The 24,074-nt window shown below is 38.3% G+C and overlaps 2 protein-coding genes across 2 annotated transcripts; one reads left to right on the top strand and one right to left on the bottom strand.

Moving 5' to 3' along the window:
* Positions 1 to 721: 721 nt before the first annotated feature.
* Positions 722 to 3,754, top strand: LOC131012649 (uncharacterized). Its single transcript, XM_057940631.1, has 2 exons — positions 722 to 790; positions 1,478 to 3,754. The coding sequence occupies exon 2, from the start codon at positions 2,471 to 2,473 to the stop codon at positions 3,488 to 3,490; it is 1,020 nt and encodes a 339-aa protein (XP_057796614.1). The 5' UTR covers positions 722 to 790; positions 1,478 to 2,470; the 3' UTR covers positions 3,491 to 3,754.
* A 17,726-nt stretch (positions 3,755 to 21,480) lies between these two features.
* On the bottom strand, positions 21,481 to 23,973 carry LOC131012647 (pentatricopeptide repeat-containing protein At5g16640, mitochondrial-like). The gene is made up of 2 exons (XM_057940630.1): positions 21,888 to 23,973; positions 21,481 to 21,571 (listed from the first exon to the last, which is right to left on the bottom strand). Exon 1 carries the CDS (start codon positions 23,914 to 23,916, stop codon positions 21,889 to 21,891), a length of 2,028 nt encoding a protein of 675 aa, XP_057796613.1. The 5' UTR covers positions 23,917 to 23,973; the 3' UTR covers positions 21,481 to 21,571; position 21,888.
* Between the last annotated feature and the right edge of the window lie 101 nt (positions 23,974 to 24,074).

Below are 24,074 nucleotides of genomic sequence, written 5' to 3'. Positions count from 1 at the left end.
CTATTATTCTAGTCTCATTTATATTTCGTTGGGCCAGTTTAATTCATCATTTGGGACGATTAAATTGCCTTTTTGGGCTAAGATTAATTCTTTTCAGTCCACATTAATTATTATTTGGACCCCTATTTTAATTGTTTTGGGTCGAAGACTTTTTAAGTTGGGCTTTAATTCTTTTAAAGCTTAAGCTGAAGTTACTCCTTTGAGCTAAGCCTAGCAGTATCAATTTTTGATGGAGCCCAATTATTTATCAGTAATGAGCCGCCCAGTTTATTAATTAATGTTTTTGGACTTCCGACTTTAAAGCAAGCCATTATTGTTTATTTCATTTAAGCCACTGGTTTATTTAATTAATTGGCTACTCTCTTTTGAGCCTATTAATTATTTGAGGTTACGCTAGTAATGATGCTTCTATCGAAAAGCCCGATAATTTCTACAAGGTCACACCTCGTTTAGAGCCGAGTTAGTCCTTTTTCAATCAAGTACAAATGCGAGGTTTATTTCACGACTAGAATATTCCGATGAGGAAGGAAGAATCACAGTTTTATTCGACCGCGCTAGACGAGAATTAGCTAAATATATTAACCTGGATTAACAATAGAATTTCCCTGATTATTATTTCAGAATAATAGTTCATGCATACGAGATTCATGCATAGTTAAATTACGCTTTCTCATTAATTGAGAATTTTCCTCGAGGCAATGTCTTATTTTACATTCTCGTGATTAAGGTCAAGCGCGAGAGTAAGAACTACACAAGGAGTTAGAGTACCTTAGCAAAACTTTGCTATCAGGTGGGCAATTTCTTACGCGTAAATAAAATGCTATGCAAGTGTTATGCTTTAAAATGCAAATTGGATCTTCAAGTGTGGTATGCTTTATTACGCTTAAATGAGTTAAGCTTTATTATGCTGCACGTTAAATGATTTACGCTATGCTGTTTATACTATTTACGCCCTATGTAATTTACGCTTGATTACACTTATTTACGCTTGAATGCTTTACGCTGATAAGTTTATGCTTATGTTTGATGCTTGCGTCTGTTGGGGGAGGCCTCCCTCAACAGTACGATGCCGTGTCCGTTGAGGAGGGCCTTCCTCACGGCGCGATGCCCGTGTCCGCTGAGAGAGGCCTCTCTCGCGGCGCGATGCCAGTATGCCAGTGTTACAGCGTCTATTGGGGGAGGCCTCCCTCAATAGTACGATGCCGTGACCGCTAAGGGAGGCCCCCTTCACGGTGCGATGCCCGTGTTCGTTGGGGAAGGCCTTCTCCACGACACGATGTTTGTTAATGAAGATTGATGATGAAGAATGCCCTTATGCTATTTAAGAATTTGGAAATGTTTAATGAGCAAATAATATGAAAGAAACTCATGCCTCTTATGCGATATTGTGAAATTGTAAATGATGTTATGTTATATGCTTGGCAACTGCCCACTAAGTACTCTTGTACTTAGCCCTTCGATGTTTATGTTTGTGCAGGTTGAGCTGTGATGGGCGATGAAGTGTTGTTGCTGAGTGGAGTTTTTGTCGAACTTAAAGTAGGCTCAGAAAGGATACATGTCTTCATACATGTATCTCAGTTATGCATTCCGCTGTAAACACTGATTATTTCAGTTACGCCTTCCGTTGCAAACTCTGATAATGTTTTAGCCAAGCCCCTAACGATGCCTTTTTCCTTTTTAAGGAATATTTCACGCATATTCAAGCTCTTTGAGTATTCTTTTATGCGCCCCTTTCTAAACCCGCTTCTTAATTTCCCTTCCCCAGTCATGGTTTTCCCGGATTAATTATCCTTAGTTAAGGCCGGTCGTGACAGAGTGGTATCAGAGCAGTTCGTTTGCTCTGAGCCTAAGAGTTTATTTAAGCCAAACTTAGAATGGATCACTAAAGTGTCTAGAGTTCAATCGACAAAGCTCAGCACTTCATCGTATCACACTCAACGAAGCAGAATGGTATGCTCTTCCAAGTTTTGAGTTAATGTTTACAAAAAGTGAAAATTATCGTAATAGCAAAGTGAGTAACTGTTAATAACTATGTTATGTTGTTATTGAATGAAATGATTTACGCAAGCGCGATTAAGTATGCCTATGGAATGAATCCCTATGAACATAGAGCTATTAAGATATGAGATCACCACTACGACAGAACATAGAAGCAAACATAGAAAAAAAATTAGATTGTATCTTTTGGTGGCTATAGTGAAGGAAGCAAGATAAGTGATACGTATAGAAAAATTTTCTTAAGCTGATGATATTATAGCCACTATAAATCTCCATGACTTATGCTTAAGTATCCAGTTTAGATGATGTGATATTATATGCTTAAGGATTGTTATGACTCATAGATTTGAGATGCTAAGGACCCTTAAAGCTTACTACATCAATGATCAATGATGTCATTGGAGTCATGACTTGTTTACAAGTTATATTAAGTTGACATTTACAAGAATTCTTTTGAGGTTTGTATTAGATTATGCTAGAGTGTACTAATTGGCACATCTTTGCTACCAGAATGCCGCCTAAGAGAGGACGCCCTGCGAGAAACAATAACAATCGCAGAAACCGTAACGCTGTACCCGAAGAACCACAAGATGCTCAAGAACATAACCCATCTCCTCCGCCCCCAACTAGGAGAGTCGAAGAACTCTTTTTAAGGCAAAATCCACCTACGTTTGACGGAACGAGTGAACCGGCTGAAGCTGAGATTTGGGTGCGTGCAATGGAACGCATTTTCAACTTTCTACGTTGTACTGATGAGGAGCGCCTATCTTGCGTCTCATTCCAGCTAACAGGATCAGCGGATTTCTGGTGGGAAGCACGTCGAAAAATTCTGACACCTGAACAATGGGCAAGTTATACTTGGGAAGATTTTAAGACAGGATTATATGATAAATATATTCCGAAAAGCTATAGGAAGAAGAAAGAAGCTGAGTTCTACGAGTTGAAGCAAGGAAAGAAAAATGTGGTTGAATACGACAAGGAATTCTGCAACCTGTCGAGGTTTGCTCCACAACAAGTGGACACAGAGGAGAAGATGGCAGAGAAATTTTGTGCCGGACTGCGCTACGAAATTAAGATGGCTCTAGCAAGCCACGGAGGACTCTCATACACGGAGTCTCTGAACAGGGCACTTGACATTGAAGCTGCAATGCCGTCGGACAAGTTAGCCTCACCATTTATCTCGACGCCAAACGACTTACCAGCAGTCTCACATACTCTCAAAGGGAAGCGCAAGTGGGACAACAACGAAGACAATATCAATCAGACCAGTAAGAAAGTGTGGCAAGAAAATGAACGGGCCGAACAGTTTATTCAACCAAGGTACGAGGCACAGACTAACCTCAAGTCAACTGGGGGTAACCAAGGTCAGAAAGGAGTTTTACCTTGCCCAAATTGTGGTAAGATGCATAGGAGTGTCTGTCGGACTGGAACTAACGGTTGTTACAATTGTGGACAAAAGGGTCACTACTCCACGCAATGCCCCAACAGATAACGAGGTTCAGCAATTGAGAACACCTGCACCCCTTGCCAGCAATACGTAGACACTTGCGAAATCAGCCTCAATCACATCAGTGAAAATCTTATGGAGACACCGCAGACAAGAGAAGCTACGTGGGAACTTGAAGACAAGATGAAGGAAAAATACCCCGAACTGTTTTAGCAGAGATATGCAAATTTCGGGACGAAATTTTTGTTAAGAGGGGTAGTATGTAGTAGCCCGCTCTTTTAATTATGATTAAAATTAGTAAATGCAATTTTTATAAATGAATCCAGTTTATGGTTCTGATTTTTTTATCAGAAACGGAGTTATTATTTTAGCTTTATACTTTTATAACGTATGAGAAAAACGCGACGAGGATTATTGAGTCATTCAATAATTATTATTTCCAAGTTATAACTGACTTAGCAAAGTCATGTTATTTATTAATCGAAAAACAGAAGCAGTTATATTTTATTAGTGCTACTAGAAGTCGAGGAATTATTACGACTGCAACATAGATTAAATCTACGGATTTAATTTAAGTCATATTATAGTTTTTCAATATTGGAAACAAGGAAGCAGATACTAAACGGATACAGAAATGCGATGATTGAAAATCGAAAACAGTATTTATTTACAGTTCATAGATTACAGGCTAGTTCCCAGCTTGGGGAAAATCGTCTAGTATATTACAAAAGCTGTAGACTCTGCGTGGCCTACTCAGCCACCAACTCCACTCAACATATATCTATGAGACCTACGCAGACCTACGCACTAGCCAACTGCGCCACCACCTTTTGCTTTCCTCCACTACATTTTTTCCCACCACCCTTTGCTCCCCACCATCTTCGATTCTTTAAGGCTATTATCAGCCCTTTCATTCATTCCTTAGTTCTTCAACAACCAAAGGAATGAGAGACTTCATTTACTGCTGCCAAACTTCGAACAGGTAAGCTTTGGCTTAAGTTTTCCACCAGTCCATTCTTGATTCCCCTGCATATGTCAATAAACATCTGAAATTTTCAGCTCTCTCCTCATTAAACTCAAACAGCGCAACAGACAGCCAAAAGGACAAAACAATCAAGGTAATTCACAAACTCAAATATCCATTCCAGTAAGCATTTATACCAAGCATGATCATGAGTAGTTTCACAAGGATAGACAATCTTATAAGCATCTTGAACTTAGTTAACACACCAACTATGCGATCATGAGCAAGTGACAGTTTAAGTATGAGTAAACGAGCATAATTTGAGAGTATGCGAAACAAGAATATGGGCACTTTGCCTAGTCCGATTATGTATCGATTAAAATAGAATTGAACGAGAAAAAGACTTAACTTTGAGAAGAAGGGCTGACTGCCCGATGATGACGCAGACCGGTTTTCGAACGAAGAAACAGCGGCCTTGAGTTCCAGATCTTATGGCTCGATTGGGTTCCACTGTTGGAGAAACGAAGTGGGTCTTCGGATCTGAGAACGAGAGGAAGAGGGTAGTGGACTGTCGGAGCTCTGCGACAGACGACGACCGCTGACCACCGGACGAGCAGCAGCAGTCGGCGGCGACTCCAGGCGAAACAGCAGCCGCTCCAGACGGCGGCGATGGCTCCAGACAAGGGCGTGACAGCAGACCGGCGTCGGGGTTCTGAGCAACGCCGGCCTCGCCGGCGGCTGGAATGGTCAGAGTACGGAGCGGCGACGGCAGATTTGCGAGAGACAGATCGGGTGAGAAATTGAGAGAGGGAAGTAGATGGAGAGAGAGAGAAATGGACCAGGGGCGATGTCCTCGGCTGGCCGACGTTCGCCGGATTTTCAGAAGCAGCAGACGCGGCGGCGAAATTTTGAAAGTTGAAGAAGAGGACTCTCGGCCTTGAATTCTGTAAATCACGTTTGAGAGTTGAGAGAGAGAGAGCCGAGAGTTTGAGTAGAGAGAGAGGATGGGCTTTGATTATTTTAAGACTTGGGCTTCCTCTTTTAATTGTTTTGGGCTCCCCTTATAATTCATAAATTGGGCCGATTTTAATTACTGTATGGGCCTCTGATTTTAATTTAAGTTGGGCCTTATTTATTTTATTACAGTTGGGCCATTCTTATTATTTTACTGTTGGGCTCTAAATTTTTAAAAGAGTTGGGCTGGATGATTTATTTCATTTGGGCTATATTATTTAAAAAGTTTGGGCTTGATTTTATTTAATTTATTGGGCTTTCACATTTAAATTCGAACTGGGCCAACCTTTTATTTAATTGGCCCTTCTCATTATTTCTATTGGGTTCGATTTAATTAAGGAGTTGGGCTGATGCATATTTTATGATGGACTATTATTCTAGTCCCATTTATATTTCGTTGGGCCAGTTTAATTCATCATTTGGGACGATTAAATTGCCTTTTTGGGCTAAGATTAATTATTTTCAGTCCACATTAATTATTATTTGGACCCCTATTTTAATTGTTTTGGGTCGAAGACTTTTTAAGTTGAGCTTTAATTCTTTTAAAGCTTGAGCTGAAGTTACTCCTTTGAGCTAAGCCTAGCAGTATCAATTTTTGATGGAGCCCAATTATTTATCAGTAATGAGCCGCCCAGTTTATTAATTAATGTTTTTGGACTTCCGACTTTAAAGCAAGCCATTATTGTTTATTTCATTTAAGCCACTGGTTTATTTAATTAATTGGCTACTCTCTTTTGAGCCTATTAATTATTTGAGGTTACGCTAGTAATGATGCTTCTATCGAAAAGCCCGATAATTTCTACAAGGTCACACCTCGTTTAGAGCCGAGTTAGTCCTTTTTCAATCAAGTACAAATGCGAGGTTTATTTCACGACTAGAATATTCCGATGAGGAAGGAAGAATCACAGTTTTATTCGACCGCGCTAGACGAGAATTAGCTAAATATATTAACCTGGATTAACAATAGAATTTCCCTGATTATTATTTCAGAATAATAGTTCATGCATACGAGATTCATGCATAGTTAAATTACGCTTTCTCATTAATTGAGAATTTTCCTCGAGGCAATGTCTTATTTTACATTCTCGTGATTAAGGTCAAGCGCGAGAGTAAGAACTACACAAGGAGTTAGAGTACCTTAGCAAAACTTTGCTATCAGGTGGGCAATTTCTTACGCGTAAATAAAATGCTATGCAAGTGTTATGCTTTAAAATGCAAATTGGATCTTCAAGTGTGGTATGCTTTATTACGCTTAAATGAGTTAAGCTTTATTATGCTGCACGTTAAATGATTTACGCTATGCTGTTTATACTATTTACGCCCTATGTAATTTACGCTTGATTACACTTATTTACGCTTGAATGCTTTACGCTGATAAGTTTATGCTTATGTTTGATGCTTGCGTCTGTTGGGGGAGGCCTCCCTCAACAGTACGATGCCGTGTCCGTTGAGGAGGGCCTTCCTCACGGCGCGATGCCCGTGTCCGCTGAGAGAGGCCTCTCTCGCGGCGCGATGCCAGTATGCCAGTGTTACAGCGTCTATTGGGGGAGGCCTCCCTCAATAGTACGATGCCGTGACCGCTAAGGGAGGCCCCCTTCACGGTGCGATGCCCGTGTTCGTTGGGGAAGGCCTTCTCCACGACACGATGTTTGTTAATGAAGATTGATGATGAAGAATGCCCTTATGCTATTTAAGAATTTGGAAATGTTTAATGAGCAAATAATATGAAAGAAACTCATGCCTCTTATGCGATATTGTGAAATTGTAAATGATGTTATGTTATATGCTTGGCAACTGCCCACTAAGTACTCTTGTACTTAGCCCTTCGATGTTTATGTTTGTGCAGGTTGAGCTGTGATGGGCGATGAAGTGTTGTTGCTGAGTGGAGTTTTTGTCGAACTTAAAGTAGGCTCAGAAAGGATACATGTCTTCATACATGTATCTCAGTTATGCATTCCGCTGTAAACACTGATTATTTCAGTTACGCCTTCCGTTGCAAACTCTGATAATGTTTTAGCCAAGCCCCTAACGATGCCTTTTTCCTTTTTAAGGAATATTTCATGCATATTCAAGCTCTTTGAGTATTCTTTTATGCGCCCCTTTCTAAACCCGCTTCTTAATTTCCCTTCCCCAGTCATGGTTTTCCCGGATTAATTATCCTTAATTAAGGCCGGTCGTGACAATTCTCATTCATTCTTATTTATCTATAAATTTATATATATTATCGCAAAATTCTATTCTAATTTTCCTCAATTCTCATTCATTCTTATTTTTTCTAAATTTTTAATCAACAAATTTCTATATATCTAATTTCGAACCTATCATCAACAATCGTATAATCACTTCATTCTAATTTTCCTCAATTCTCATTCATTCTTATTTATTTATACATTTCTAATCAATTTTTACATTTAAGTTTTAGTCACACTTGGAACAATCTCAATTAAGTGGGTATAAGGATTCCTATTCTGGATGCCATCATTTTATTAAGTTAAAATTTTCAAGTGAATGAGAATTGAGGAAAATTAAAATGAAGTGATTATACGATGCCACGTCGAATAAGATTTATTTTGCTATGATATATGTAGGATTTATAATTAAATAGATATGTTGAATTTATCTAATAGTTTTATACAATTATTTAATAGTACATATTTTATCTAATAGTTTTATACGATTATTTAATAGTATAGAATTTATCTATAAATTTATATGATTATTTAATAGTTTTTAAATGTAAAAATTGATTAGAAATGTATAAATAAATAAGAATGAATGAGAATTGAGGAAAATTAGAATGAAGTGATTATACGATTGTTGATGATAGGTTCGAAATTAGATATATAGAAATTTGTTGATTAAAAGTTTAGAAAAAATAAGAATGAATGAGAATTGAGGAAAATTAGAATAGAATTTTGCGATAATATATATTTAAATTTATAGATAAATAAGAATGAATGAGAATTGAGGAAAATTAGAATGAAGTGATTATACGATGCTACGTAGGATATGATTTATTTTGCTATAATGTAAAAATTGATTAGAAATATATAAATAAATAAGAATGAATGAGAATTGAAGAAAATTAGAATGGAGTGATAATAATTAAATAGATATGTTGGATTTATCTAATAGTTTTATACAATTATTTAATAGTACAGATTTTATCTAATAATTTTATACGATTATTTAATAGTATAGAATTTATCTATAAATTTATATGATTATTTAATAGTTTTTAAATGTAAAAATTGATTAGAAATGTATAAATAAATAAGAATGAATGAGAATTGAGAAAAATTAAAATAGAGTGATTCTATTACGCCATGTAGGATAGAGTTTATTTTACTTTTATATATATATATATATATATATATATATATATATATATATATTAGTTTTTTTGGAGGTATTCGGATATTAGTTTTTTTTTTTTGACGGATGGATATCTATCAATACTATATTAAAAAAGGAGTTTTTAATTTGAAATTGATTTCAAATCAATTTTAAAATTGAGTGGCAATTTTGTAGTTAGAATAAAATTGAACGTTTATTTATAAGCTATACATCTTTTTTTTCTTTAATTTCTTACTTTTCTATTTTGTTTCTTTTTTAAAATTGTGAAATTCGACTAATTATAAAATATTTTATATGCATATCAAATTAAAGATCATGACAAGAGCTTTAATTTGATATATGTTATGTAAATATTAGATTTAAAATATAAAAATTATATTTATTTAAAGATTAAAACTTAAGAAAATTCTCTCTCCTCTCTCCTCTTTTTTTTTTGAATAAATCTTTTTTTTTTTCAATTATCTTTTATCTTATATTGTTTTCCTATTTTACAATATCAATTTTTATTAATATGAATTATTCTTTATTATTTTTATATTAAACTAAAATATATTTATCTTAAATTATAGCATTTTTAATTATATTTAGAATTTTATATAATAATCAAATTAATATCAATTTTATATAATAAAATATAAAAATATTTTTCGTGCGTTGCACGAGTGAAAATTCTAGTACTATATTAAAAAAGGAGTTCTCAATCCAAATTGATTTTAATGGCAATTTTGAAAATATATTCAACATGAAGGTTACAAATAAATTATATCGCACTTAGGGCTGTCGATCGGTTCGGGTTCAGTTAACCGAACTCGAAATTGTCATATATCACTAACCGTTTTCGAACCGTTTTAGGTGTTCGGTTACCCGATTCGGTTATTTGGGTATCCAAAATACCTATTTAAAAAATTAAAATTCAAATAATTTGCTAGATAGAGGATTTGAACCCTAGTTTCCAGAAAATACACAAAGCAACTTATCCACTAGACTAAAGCTCATTCTTATACTTTAAATATATCATAATTTTATTTTACCAAAGAATCGATTTTTTAATAAAAATAAATAAATTAATGAATTAATAATTAAAATGTATATAATATATATATATATTAAATAAATTATTAAATAATTTTCAGTTATTTCGGTTAACCGATACACGAAATATTTCTAAAAATGATACCCGAAATTGAACCGATAACCAGAAAATTCGGTTATTGGATACCCAAACTCGGGAATTTCGATTCGGTTAACAGATTATCCAAAATTCGATAACCAATTAAACAGCCCTAATCCCACTCACCCCACTATCTCACTTACACATTAACTCATTCAAAAAAATCAAATAAATCCACTAATATATTATAAAAACTAACGAGCAATTATCAAAACTAAATTTGAATGGTCTTTTATTTGATTTTATATGTATATCCATATTCACAAATTATAAATTCAAATTGATACTCTAAATAATGCACATGCTATAGATAATTAGGTAGAAAAATTAGATTGTATATTCGAAGAAGTATTTTACTATAAAAAAGATGGGCACTTGTATTACCGTAATTCACTTATATATATATATATATATATATATATATATATATATAGAGAGAGAGAGAGAGAGGAGGAGGAGGGCTAAAATAAAAACACTTCTTAAAATATAAAATATAAACAATTTTCAGCCCTTAGATCATCAAGATCTACGGTTGATTCGTAACCCTGGATGAATTCGTGGTCCTGAGTTCGAATCCCAAAAGTAGGAAAATTTTATTTTTCACAATTCGTAATCCCGTTAGATGAATTCATACGTGTGTAAACACAAATTTTTTGTATTTCAATTTATAAAATACAAAAGTGCGTTACAAAGATAATTTGATAGAATTTGATAGAGTTTTGCAGGTTGCAATCTCTAGTTGATCCTCTGATTCTTCTCTTCCATTTGATTCTTGAACAATATCGAAGGTTCTCAAAATATTTGATTTCATGACGATAAATCCAAAGGACTCAAGCCATGATTTTGAATTTGAACGTCGAAGTTGATTTGATTTGGAGAAGAACGTCTTTAGAATTTTGTAAGAACGCCTTGAAGCTTTCGATCTTGAGGATTTGAATGCTTGATCGCTTGAAGATTTGAAAATCTTGATCACTTCAAGATTTGAAGATCTTGAATTCTTGAGCTTTTGAAGCTTTGAGGATCTTGAATTCTTGAACTCTTGAAGCTTTGAAGATGATTTGAAAATCTTGATCACTTCAAGATTTGAAGATCTTGAATTCTTGAGCTTTTGAAGCTTTGAGGATCTTGAATTCTTGAACTCTTGAAGCTTTGAAGAATGCTTGAATGTTTGAACTCTTGAAGCTTTGAAGAATGCTTGAAGAATACTTGAATCCTCCATCTCTTCCACTTGTGGCACTAGAGAGAATTCTTGTGCTCTTCAACCTTTTACTCTTCCAAGATGGCATTTATGAGCTCTCAACACCTCTATTTATAGATATAGGAGGTGGGCCTCATGGGCTTTATGGGCTTTGGACCTCCATGCATGGGCCTTAGGGCTTTAGGTGTCTATGAGCCCATTAATTCATTTATATTAAATATTAATTATATATATTTATTTAATTTAGGAATAAAATCCTATTTAATAAAATAGAAAATATAATTAAATATTTAATTCATGAATTTACACATGGCACGATTTAACACGTCGTCAATTTTAATTGTCTACAAATTGCCCCATCGAGGCTCGTTTGTGGACGAAATGCCTTTGGAAGTAGACGAATCTCGAAATTCACTCTTTGATAGCTTAGACTCTAATCGAGGAGTTCTTGAATTTCGTTCGGATTTATAAATAGTTTATACTCATATTTAGGAGTTCTTGACTTGACTTAGAAATTTTAAATAGTTTATACTCGTATTTAGGAGTGCTCTTTTTATTTTATTTTTGTTTTTTTGTTCGAATTTCTTGAATTTGTGGCTACAAACCATAAATTAATGCTTCATTTGAAGTGGGCAAAATCATAGCCACAATTCCAAACCTCACGTTTTTTTTGGTCAAAGCCATATAATTGTTTCGGCCAATTCCCTTTCTTCCAGATTTTTAGAAAATGATCCAACAATTTTCCTCCAATTAAAAGATGAGTGGCCCATTATCAGCAGCCCTAACTAATAAAGCATAAAACAATTTCTGTCGCCTAACTGTGTGTACAAATGTACACCACTCAGCCATTTAATGAAAACCCAACAAAGGAAAAGCAGCTCACAATCTTTTCTCCATCCTCATCATTCATCTGGTAAGCTTAAATCACCACCTGATTCTCTCAAGCAGTAAGATCACCACTAGCAGTTTGGACATGTGTTCTAACAGATTTTGATGATTCAAGTATATCAGATTTATCAAAAGTCATTGTATCTGTGGCCCCACAATCGAAAATCCAACCTCTATCCCTATTTGTTTGGTCACTTAAGACTTGACATGCAATAGGGTTTTTTTTGGAATTTAAACACAATTTAGGGTCAGATTTGGGATTATGCAGATTTGGCCTTAAAACAATTTCTATCGCCTAACTGTGTGTACAAATGTAGACCACTCAGCCATTTAATGAAAACCCAACAAAGGAAAAGCAGTTTCAGTCACTACAAGTGTTGAATTCTACTTTCAGCTAACATATATGCCATTTTCATTCTTCTTTTAACAACACCACCTTTTAAGGCAAATTTCATACGTGCCAACACAAACACAGTCCTTTGCTACATTATTAAATGTAGTACTTTTGAAGCTCTGGCAGCTTGTTTTGAAGGGTTGTTCATAGCTGGAAGAACAGCTGGCGGCTAGGGTTTGGGGTTTGATAGAACCTTGTTTTCGCCTATAAATAAGGTAGCTCCTGTGGTCATTTTCATACAAAATCTGAACTTATAGCCATAGTTATATTCCTCGATGAACTTCATAGCTATAGTAGCCTCTCTTCATAGCGAGTCTTTTCCCTCATAGAGTAGTTACAGCCATTTTCCTTGTTCCTGTTGGAAAGGAAAGAATCATTTACATTGATTGGAGATCAAATCAAGATCAATGATTTAGAGTTTCCTAGTTTGTAACTTTACTTGTATATTGCTTTTCAGCCCTATAAAGGGTAGATGTATGATACAACTACAAGACTTTCCCCAGTTGGGCCAAGGGAGCAGCAGGAGGAAGAAGCCCAAATCAAAAAATACCCCATCCCTTAAAATCTGCCCCTCTAAGTTCCAGTAAAATACAAAAGCTACCCCGAGGTTTTGTTAAATTGCAGAACTTACCCCATCTTATGCAAACTGCCCCCCTAAGTTTTCGTAAATTATGTAGAAATTCCCTAAATTTCTCCGCTGCATATCAAGCCTCTTGTGATAATAGGGATAGAGATGAAGGGTGGATTTTCGATTGTGGAGCTACTGATACGATGACCTTTGATAAAATTGATATGATTAAGTCATCAACATCCCACCGAACACATGTTCAAACTGCTAGTGGTGATTTGACTCGTGTTGAAGGAGCCGGAACTATAGAAATTTCTCCTACTCTTCGTCTCTCGAATTGCCTCTATGTTCCATCTCTTTCTCATAAACTGTTGTCTATTAGCCATGTTACAAAAGAGCTCAATTGTACCATGATAATGCATCCTCATTTCTGTTTTCTTCAGGATATCAGAGCGGGGGAGATTATTGGGCGTGGCACTGAGCGGGATGGATTGTACTATGTGGATGAGATAGCTCAACAAGGCAAGGTGATGCTGGCTCACGGAACTGCTGACCGGGAAACCTGGCTTTGGCACCGTCGGTTAGGGCATCCATCCACGGGGTATCTTAAGCTTTTATTTCCTAAATTAGTGAAAAATAAGACTTTATCTTGTTAGACTTGTGTTTTAGCTAAAAGCCACCGAAAATCTTTTAAGCCTAATGATACATAAGTGAACTCCATATTTTCTCTTGTTCATTCTGATGTTTGGGGTCCTTCATCTATTGTGGGGGATCAAGGTTTTAGATATTTTTATGCTCTTTATTGATGATTGCACTAGAATGACATGGGTGTATTTTCTCAAAAATAAATCTCAAGTTTTTGAAAAGTTCACTCATTTCTTCAACATGATTCAAACTTAATTTCATAAACATATCCAAACCCTTAGAACCGATAATGGGGGGGAATTTGTCAATCGATCCATGCAGGATTGCTGTCAACAAAGAGGGATAATTCATCAAACCACTTGTTCCCATACTCCCGAACAAAACGGTGTTGCTGAACGAAAAAAATAGAATTCTCCTTGAAATGACCCGTGCTATGATGCTTGAGTCTAAGGTACTCACCCACTTCTGGCCTAAAGCTATCGCTACATCTGTCTACCATATAAATCGCCTTCCCACCAGAACCCTCCAGCTTCAAACTCCATTACAGAAATTATCCACTCTTGCTGATATACCTCTCGCTCTTACTCTTCAACCTCGAGTTTTTGGTAGTTCCGTATTCGTTCATATTCCCAAGCATGAACGGACTAAACTCTTTCCTTGTGCCATTAAGTGTGTGTTTGTCGGGTATGGTGTTAACCAAAAAGGGTATAGATGTTACAATCCTAAAACCCATCAAATCATATAAAAAAATGCAAAAGAGAAACAATAAATAAAAAACAAACGGAAAACAAAGAAAATACCGAAAAGATAAAAAAACTAAAATATAAAAAAATAACTAAAATTATTGAAATAACTGAATGTTTATTGAAAAACAAAAATAAGAAAACAAAACGAGAAAAAAAGAAAAGAAAAAGAAAAACCTAAAAACTAACATAAGTGAGGTGCCACTGTTACTAAAAACGAAAAAAAGAAAATGGTGCAACAAGGTTTTGAACTTATGACCTTCGGGTTAGAAGTGAGGCACCAATGTTAACACTGCACCACAATAAAATTTTGTTAATTATCTCTCAAAATTTATATACATGTGTTTAGTATGGGTCGGTATGCAATTTCTTATACTGATATTAGTTGTCACACGAGAAACGACCATGGAGGGCGACTGGAGAGAAGTGAGGAAGAGAGGGGAAGGTCAGAACCGTTCCGAGCGCAACCCTGTGAGGCATCAATATTTCCCGAACCCTAGCAACCCAAACCTACACTATCGGAGAAAGGATGATAGGAACGGCGATGCAAGTTTCAGGTACCGGAGTGGTGTCGGAAGACAGGCCAGCATACAGGAGAAAACCATAAAATTCTTCTTCAACAATATACCACACAATTGCAGTGTTGATTTCATTTGGAGAAAGTTTGGTTCAGTCAAGAAACCAGTGGACGTTTTTTGTCCTAAGAAAAGAGACCTCAATGGAAAGCCTTTTGGATTTGTTCGGTTCGAAGAAGTCGAAAATCATGTAACCTTGTTGGAAGAACTCAATAAACTTTGGATTGGGAGCTACAAGATAAGAGTTTTCAAACCTCGATTTGACAGAGAGAAACATGGGGAAAAATCCAAAGGGGACGGTAGGAGAGTAGCGGAGGATAATAAGCAGGACAAAGGAAGGACGTTGGGAGATAACAAAAGAAGGACAGGTTTCTCCTTCAAGGACATTTTAGTTGGTGAAACAAGAAAAGCTTCGGATACAGCCGAAGTATTGCAGTTCCAACCTTCTGATGAGGAAATGTCGTGGTTAGATGGAGCATACACGGGCTTTATTAAAGCCGAGTTTCTCTGGGAAGATATCCGAGAAGAGATCAACTGCGAGTGCGCCGGAAAGCTTAAACTTACAACCATGGGGGGAAATCTGGTACTCATGCAAAGCACTAGTGAGACTCCAATCGAAACCGCTCTTCAGGAACTTGACGAATGGTGTGCTTTTTGGTTACAATGGTTTCGACCGTGGAATTACGTGGATGTCTATCAACAACGTGTTGTTTGGACGCGGTGGTTTGGGGTTCCAGTGAATGCATGAAATCCAAGGTTCTTTGATATTGCAAGCGCCAACTTCGGTTTAGTTCTCAAAATCGATGAAGAAACCAAGAAGAAGGAGAAGTTGGACGTGGCACTTATTCAGATTTCTACAGGTCTGAGGACGATTGATAGAGTCATGGAATGTAAAATCGCAGGGGCGAGTTTTCACATCCGGATAGAGGAGCTCCAAGGAAACACCTGTTTACCGGGGGAAAAGTTTCAGGTCAGTGAGGAAACGGAAACAGAATCAGATTGGTCTTGGGATAGTGGATCTTAGGCGCCGGCGGAGGCGCTCATCGAAAACAGGGAAGATTGGGAAGACCGAGAGAGGGACGTTTCAGTAACCCAGGAAAAGAACCCTTCGGTTTTGGAGCACTTTACCATTAACATCACTGATGCCAAAAAAGCAAATGATGAGGAGACGACGGGGGGTGGATTGAGGTTGATTTGTGATAAAGACAAAAAGGAGGATTAGGGGGAGTCATCTCCTTGGTGTGGGCCTATTGATGGTTCTACGGAAGGCCCATTTGGACTTTCAACCGAAGACAGAAGTTTACATGGGTCAAAAGCCCAGGACCACCTTGTGCTATACCCAAATAAAGACCAAGAAGAGTCTAATGAAAAAGGTAAGGAATGTCGAAAAGAAGACGGTTCAATTCCTTGCGAATTTTACTGTCAGGCGGAGTTCATTTCATCAAGGAGTAAGGAAGGAGGGAAAGATCAAGAAGTCTTTGGAGGACAGCAGAGATCGGAAGAGGAAGAGGTTTTGGAAATCTCAAGAAAAGAGTCGCAACCCTTTCTTGGCAAGAAGGGCAAAAAACCTCCTTACAAAGCAAATAAGAAGAAGTGGAAATCAATTATGAGAGAAGAGGAACGAGAGAAATGGGGAAACTTTATCGCCCAAATTGACTCTGACGACAACGAGATGAATACTAAGGATGCCGGGAGGAATGTGGAAATTGAGGTCAGATCTCGAATTTGAAAAGAAGAGAAGAAGGATTGAGAGTCTGGAGATTTGGAAAAGCATTAGATCTCACAAGTGTTCAACAAGATGAAGAGGTGGCCGATCAGATCTCGAAGCTTGGGAGGAAGGAGACGACGCAACAGGGACTGGGAGCAGAGAATGTGGTTTAGCAATGAATCTCATCTCATACAACATAAGAGGCTTGGGGAGCGTTGCAAAGCAGAAAGACATCAGTAACATTATCAAAGGCCAGAACCTTGATTTTTGCTTCCTGCAGGAAACGAAAATGGAGGCGTTCATGGTTAACATGTGTAAAGGGTGGTGGGGAGCTAACAATTTCGATGTGGCAGTTCGGAACTCAGACGGAAGGTCAGGAGGAATCGTCAGTGCATGGAACAGAGACAAATTTGAGGCGTCAAGCAAATGGGACGTCCCAGGAGCAGTGGTCGTGAACGGTACGTGGAAACAAGGGAATTTTAGATGCTGTTTCATTAATGTGTATGCACCTTCTGGTTCTGTTGAGAAAAGGGCGCTGTGAGATGTTATCGGGTCTACGGTTGAACAAAATAAGGATCTATGTGTTTGTGTTCTGGGTGATTTCAATGCTATTAGAAGGACGAATGAGAGAGTGGGTAGTGGGGAGCCGTTTGGGGCAGCTGATATTAGGCACTTTGACAGTTTCATCAGGGAGAGCGGGCTGATGGAAATCAGAACGCAAGGTAGGAAATTTACGTGGTATCAACCAAATGGGGCGTGTAAGAGTAAATTGGATAGATTCCTTGTCAATGAGACATGGCTAAGAGTGTGGGAAAATACCTTTGGTAGAGGTCTTCAAATGACTCTCTCGGACCACTGTCCTATACTTTTATCAACAAAATCAGGGGATTGGGGACCGAAACCCTTCCGGTTTATTAATGCGTGGATCTCGCATCCAGAGTTTCAGGATGTTGTGAGGAGAACGTGGGAGGAAACCGAAGTGCTGGGCTGGAAATGTTTCGTGTTTAAAGAGAAGCTCAAGAAAGTTAAAGAAGCTTTGAAGGATTGGAATCGACACTCTTTTGGAAATATTGATCACAGATTACAGACTCTTAAAGATGAACTACAGAAATGGGATGTCATTGACGACACATTCGGTCTTGAGGAATCAGAGATTATTAGAAGGAACGAGGTCAAAGCTCATATCATTCTGCAAATGAAGAACAAGATTAGTGTGATGCAACAAAAAGCAAAAGGAATTTGGTTAAAGGATGGTGACCTCAATTCCGGGTTTTTTCACAGAGTTGTTGAGGGTCGAAGGAAGCAGAACGAAATCTCAGGGTTGAACTTTGACAATCAGTGGGTCGACGACCCGGAAGAAGTTAAAAGGAGAGTCAAGGAGCATTTTGAGGTTTTCTTTAGAAAGAGCCGGAGGTGTTTGCCAAATTTCCCCAGTAATTTTCTGGAAAGAAAACTGTTTGATGAAGACAGAATACGGATGATCCGACCGTTTGAGGAGAAGGAGATTAAGGAAGCCATCTGGAGTTGTGATGGAAACAAAAGCCCGGGTCCAGATGGCTTTAACTTCACTTTCTGGAGAGCTTCTTGGGACATAATAAAGGAGGAGTTGGTGCACGTGATGAATGAGTTTCACTCTAATGGGAAAATCCCTAGGGGATGTAACGCGTCTTTTGTTGTCCTTATACCCAAAAAAGAGGAAGCTTGTCAGATCGAGGAGTTCAGACCGATTTCTTTGATCAGCAGCCTCTATAAAGTTATCGCCAAGATTCTGGCGGCTCGAATGAAAGGGGTAATGGGATCGCTTATTTCCGACAACCAAAGTGCTTTTATTAGCGGTCGGTTCATTCTTGATGGGGTGGTGATCTTAAACGAAATGATTTCGGAGGCCAAGAAAATGAGGATGGGCAGAATCTTCTTTAAAATTGACTTCGCCAAGGCCTATGACTCGGTGGAGTGGGATTTTATCGATGTGATGCTCGGCCTTATGAACTTTGATCCTGTTTGGAGGAAGTGGGTAAAAGGGTGCCTTTCTTCTGCGTCGGCTAATGTTTTGGTTAACAGCTCCCCGTCGGGCGAGTTCTCTTTGGAAAGAGGTTTACGGCAGGGAGACCCAATGTCTCCATTCCTCTTTTTAATTGCAGCTGAAGGGCTTCACGCCTTGATTGAGAAAGCAACGACAATGAAGCTCCTGTACCCGGCATTGGTTGGTAAGGAGAAAATCTCGGTCTCACATCTACAATATGCTGACGACACAATCTTCACCCTTGATGATTACGAAGGCAATGCTGTAGCGTTAGTTAACATCCTTCAACTGTTCCAGTTCATGTCTGGTCTTGCAGTGAACTTTGACAAGAGTAATATCATGGGCATTGGGGTCGATAGAGATAAAGTTAGGCAAATGGCAGCGGAACTCAAATGTAAAGAGGGATCATTTCCTTTTAAATATTTGGGTATCAAAGTGGGTGGGAGATGCAAGAGTGTGGGTGACTGGAATTACCTCATTGAAAAAATCAAAAAGAACTTGGAGAAATGGAAGTCGAGGAGCTTGTCTTTGGCTGGTAGAATCACTTTGGTTAAATCTGTCCTACAAGCCATCCCTATTTATTTGCTTTCATTTTCTTTTATCCCAAAATCAGTTGTGAGGTGTCTTAACTCTGTCATTGGGAATTTTCTATGGGGCGGGACTGGGGTGTCGAAGCCAATTTCATGGATTAAATGGAGCGACCTCTGCTCAAGTAAACGTGAAGGTGGGCTGGGGTTTAGAGAGTTTGAAGGGTTCAATCGCGCTTTGGTTTTGAAGTGGCTGTGGAGATTTCTCGAGGATGGGGGGATGCTGTGGGCTAGGATTGTTCGGTCGGTTTACGGCGAGGTGGAGTGGGGAGAAGAAGGAATGAGATGTACAGGTCTTAGAAGCTTGAGAGGGGGGTGGTGGCCGAGAGTGATTGCGGCAGCGGGGGGGTAGAGAGGCGTCATGGTTTCTGGAAAACTTGTCACGTAGGGTTGGAGACGGACGGGATACCAGATTTTGGAAAGATAGGTGGGTGGGGGAGAAACCGTTGAGATTTGTTTTCCCAAGGTTGTTTAATCTTAGTGCTAATAAAGAGACGACAATTGAAGAATTCGGAAAGTGGGAGGATGGGAAGTGGGAGTGGGTGTTTAATTGGAGAAGGGATTTGCTTGAGAGGGAGAAAGGGAGTGTTGAGTCGTTGACTGAGTTTCTTGATAACCAATTTCCCTGTGCAGGAAAAGCTGATGGATGGATGTGGAAGGCGTCTAAGGACGGAATGTATTCGACAAAATCAGCCTACTCCTCCCTGGTGGCAGCTAAGAACAGTACTCCACCAACACAAGAGGTGAACAAGGCGCTAGGAGCTGTGTGGGATGCACCAGTCCCTTTTAAAGTGAGAGTGACGGCATGGAGATGTTTGAGAAATAGAATGGCAACGTGAATGTGGCGATCTCTATTGAGGAATCATCATGCAATGGCTGTGTTTCCAGGATCGAGACGGCGGAACACATTTTCCTTTCTTGCCCAAAAGCGGAACAGGTTTGGGATGGTATTCTGAATTGGATTGGCTCCTGCATGGTGAGGCCTAACACTTTAGCAAAACATTTTCTCTCTTTCATTCATCTGGGAAGCAGAAAGAGGTCTGGGAAGTTCCTTAAGGCAGCATGGATGTGTACTACTTGGCTCCTGTGGAAGCGAAGAAATGAAAGTAGGTTCGAAGGGAAAGGGTGGGAGACTCAAAAGCTGATTCAAGAAATCAAAGGCCGACTTTGGAGCTGGAATAAAGCGTTTAATTTGTTGAATCTTGATTTGAACTTTACCTCTTGGTGCTCAACCTCCTGGTCAATCTCCTCTTTTACCTCACTTTAGCAGAAGGCAAGAGAGCATATCAATGCTTTGGAGAAAAGTCTTATCAAAATTTCCTGTCATGTGTCTGGATTCTATTAATTGGCGCTGTGAGAAAGTGAGGAATGATGGTGATTTCAGTGGAAGCTTGTGGAACAAAGGAAAGCTTGTTGCTGAGATTAATCAAGACTTTGGTGTTGGAAGCATGTCGATTATTCAAGAAAGCTCATGAACCTGATCTGCATTTGGGTGACTGCTTTTCTTTGTTTTTTTCCCTTTTGCATGGCCTTGGCCGTGCGTGTTTTCTCCTTGTCGGGTACCTCTGGTGCCATGCTGGTTTTATCTTAATAAATTTCCCTTTTCCTGATCAAAAAAAAAAGTACGGGTCGGTCAAAGCGGGTCAAATCCGCCGCATGGGATGCGGTGACCGCATACAATAATTTGCGATAAAGATATGATTAAGAGAGTGTAAATTGATTACCCAAAAAGAAAACAAATCAAATCAAATGGACCAAGACAAATAAGACCTATTTTTATAACCAAGCATTATATAGCTTAAAAATATTCATTCCTTCTATAGAATGAACGGTATATGTGTGAATCTCAATCAATCATCCCCCAATTCAAAAAATTGAAGAAAAGAATTCGACAAAGCAATAAAACATTGGCTACTTGAATTAATCAACCCTAGAAAACAACCTTAAACAATATAGATTGTCCAATTGATTTATGATAAAATACACATATTTAGTTAGTTAACATAATTTATGAAGAAAAAGAGGCAAAGAAGAAGATGAAAAGAAAATTCACCAAACATATTACTCATCTAACCACAGATTCAGCAGAGAAATACTTATTCTGCAAATCGAAATTGCCTAACAAAACATCCTGCAGTTTACAGTCTTGAAAAAAAAAGACAGTTATAAGTAGAGCTACTCCTCGTGAAGATTTAGACGACCCGATGGTGGAAGTCCCTTCAAGTATCTATCACTCTTAACATTCTATGAATCACTTCTTGACAAGTAAAAATCCCACGTGATAAATTATCCTGCGTAAAAGGATGCAACGAAACAGGAAACAGTTCAGCTGAAGCTACTTTCAACAGTAAACAGAAACAATAGATGTTCGAGTTGAGAAAGTGGTCATCTTTCACACTAAAATCATAATTTTTTTAAATTTATTTTTTTGCGTAAAATCTCATTGAATTTTAAACAACCTTACCACCACAAAAACTGACAACAACAACAATGGTTAGAGAGAGAGAGAGAGCATACAGATTACTGCATTCAACTCCAACGACAACAACAAAGGTTATAACAAGAAGATGAAAAGAATCAAATGTAACTTCAGTCAAGCATTCATACCTCAAAATAGAACATTCGCTTGTCGATTTTGAGCACAAACTTTCTTAAGAATCTCTTGCAATTTCTCATCTTTACCTTCTCCTCTTCTAAGTTCCTGAAGCAAAGCAGAAGTGATCTCCGAATTCACATCAAATCCTCTCCTGCACATCTCCTCCAAGAAAGGAATCGCCTCATGAAACTTTTTGCTCTTCACCAGATTCCACACAACAATATCGAACGTCACGAAATTAGGCGCGCAGCCGCTCCTGTCCATCTCCTCCATCAACCTCCTAGCCTCCCCTTCGCGCCCTTCATGATAGAGGGAGTCAAGCATCATGTTGTAGATTTGTACGTTCGGATTTAAGCCCTTGGAAGGGAGATGGTTGAAGAGCCTTATAGCTTCATCAAGTCTTCGGCCCCTGCACAAGCCGTTGATCAGAGCACCGTACGTTACGATATTAGGATTCACGCCTTTCGCCTCCATCACCCTCAAAAATGCCAACGCCTCACTAATCTGACAGATCCTACACAAGCCATCCAATATGATGGTGTAGGTGTAGAGATTCGGATGTAGATTCTGAGCTTCCATATCTTGGAAAAGCTTCCACCCATCTAAAAAACTTCTTTGGCGTATTAGCCCGTGCGCCATCGTGTTGTATGACACAATCGAGTGTTTGAGACCTACACGCGAGATTTCATCAAACAAACGCCGCGCTTCATCTAGGTTTCCTGCCTCACAGTATCCCTTAATCAATATATTGTAGGTGAATATATTGTGCTTGATCCCCGTCTTTGCCATAGAATTGAAGAGCTCTCTAGCTCTAACCATCTCGCCAAGCGAGCAATATCCATCGATCAGTGTGCTGCATGTGACAACATTAGGCGAGATACGCTTCTCCACCATCTCGGACAGCAGCAGCAGAGCTTCATCAACCATCCCACGCTTCAGCAACCCATCCAATAATGTATTATAAGTCTGCACATTATGCTCGAGACCTTTACCGGGAATTTCAAGAAAAATAAGCCAAGCTTCATCCACGCATCCCTTCTTACAATATCCATTTAGCAAGGTGCTATAGTGAACAATATTGGGTTTAAGGCCCCTCTCTACCATGGAATCAAGTAACTGTTTAGCTCTTTCGATTTCACCCTTCAAGCAGAGCCCTTCAATAAGCGAAGAATAAGTGAAGACATCCGGACAAATATTTTGTTGCATCATTATTTCCAACATATTTTCAGCCGCTTCCATCTTTTCTTCCTTACAGTATGCATTAATCATGGTATTATAAGCAACAATGTCAGGTAAAATACCCTTCCCAACCATTTTGGTTAGAACCTTGAAGGCATTGTCCACCATTCCGCCCTTGCAAAATCCATCAATTAGTGCACTATAAGCCTTAACGTTGGGACTCCACCCACTACTTTCTAATCTATGAAGCCAATCATGGGCTTCAATGACCTGTCCAGTTTTGCACAGCCCATCAGTCACGTGCAGAATCATAACACCATTTGGCTCGCAAAGTTTTAAATCCAAAATCTTTTCGAACAGTTTCACGGCTTCAGCCTCCTTATTAATTAAGAATAACCCTTTTATGAGAGTGCCGAAAGTCACGACATCTGGTTCGTGACCTCTCTTGAGAAAGAATCCCATTATACAAAAACCAGAGTTTATATCTTTCAAGAGACAACAACAGTTAACAGCAATATTCCTTGTGCAATCATTAACCGGGACACCCATCCTAAGCATTTCACCGAACACATCAAGGGCAAAAGAGTACTGCTCAATCTTTACACTAACACTCATGAGTTTGTTATACAGGCGAACAGAAGGCTCTGGCCGCAAACTCTTTATTTTTTGAAACAATTGAATAACATCGTCTACTTCTTTAACACAACTGAAATCGATTCTAGACCGCTTAGGTTGAAAAGCCTCGGAAGAGAAGAGAGAGAACAGAGGATAGAGAATACCCGATTTCTGCGACCATCGATTGAGAAATCCTCTTCGATGAATGAGATCAATTGCAGAAACAACAGCTCTTCTGGCCATCATCCTTAATCGGCGGTGAGATTTAATGTGAAGAAAGGGAGATTAGATCTGAAGTAAGGTACAAAAGTGAGAAAGAAGAGTTTCACTTGAAGGATATATAGTAAAATATAAAATATAAAAGAAAAATAAAAAAGTAGTCGGTCAAAATTTTCTATTTCTTC

Source organism: Salvia miltiorrhiza, chromosome 2 (assembly GCF_028751815.1).
Source record: "Salvia miltiorrhiza cultivar Shanhuang (shh) chromosome 2, IMPLAD_Smil_shh, whole genome shotgun sequence".
NCBI classification, from domain to species: domain Eukaryota; kingdom Viridiplantae; phylum Streptophyta; class Magnoliopsida; order Lamiales; family Lamiaceae; genus Salvia; species Salvia miltiorrhiza.
This window is presented reverse-complemented; position numbering and strand designations above follow the sequence as displayed.

What these genes read in the sequence shown, in the direction of transcription:
- LOC131012647 (XM_057940630.1), bottom strand. Translation starts at nt 23,916, where the DNA reads ATGATGGCCAGAAGAGCTGTTGTTTCTGCAATTGATCTCATTCATCGA.
- LOC131012649 (XM_057940631.1), top strand. Translation starts at nt 2,471, where the DNA reads ATGCTAGAGTGTACTAATTGGCACATCTTTGCTACCAGAATGCCGCCT.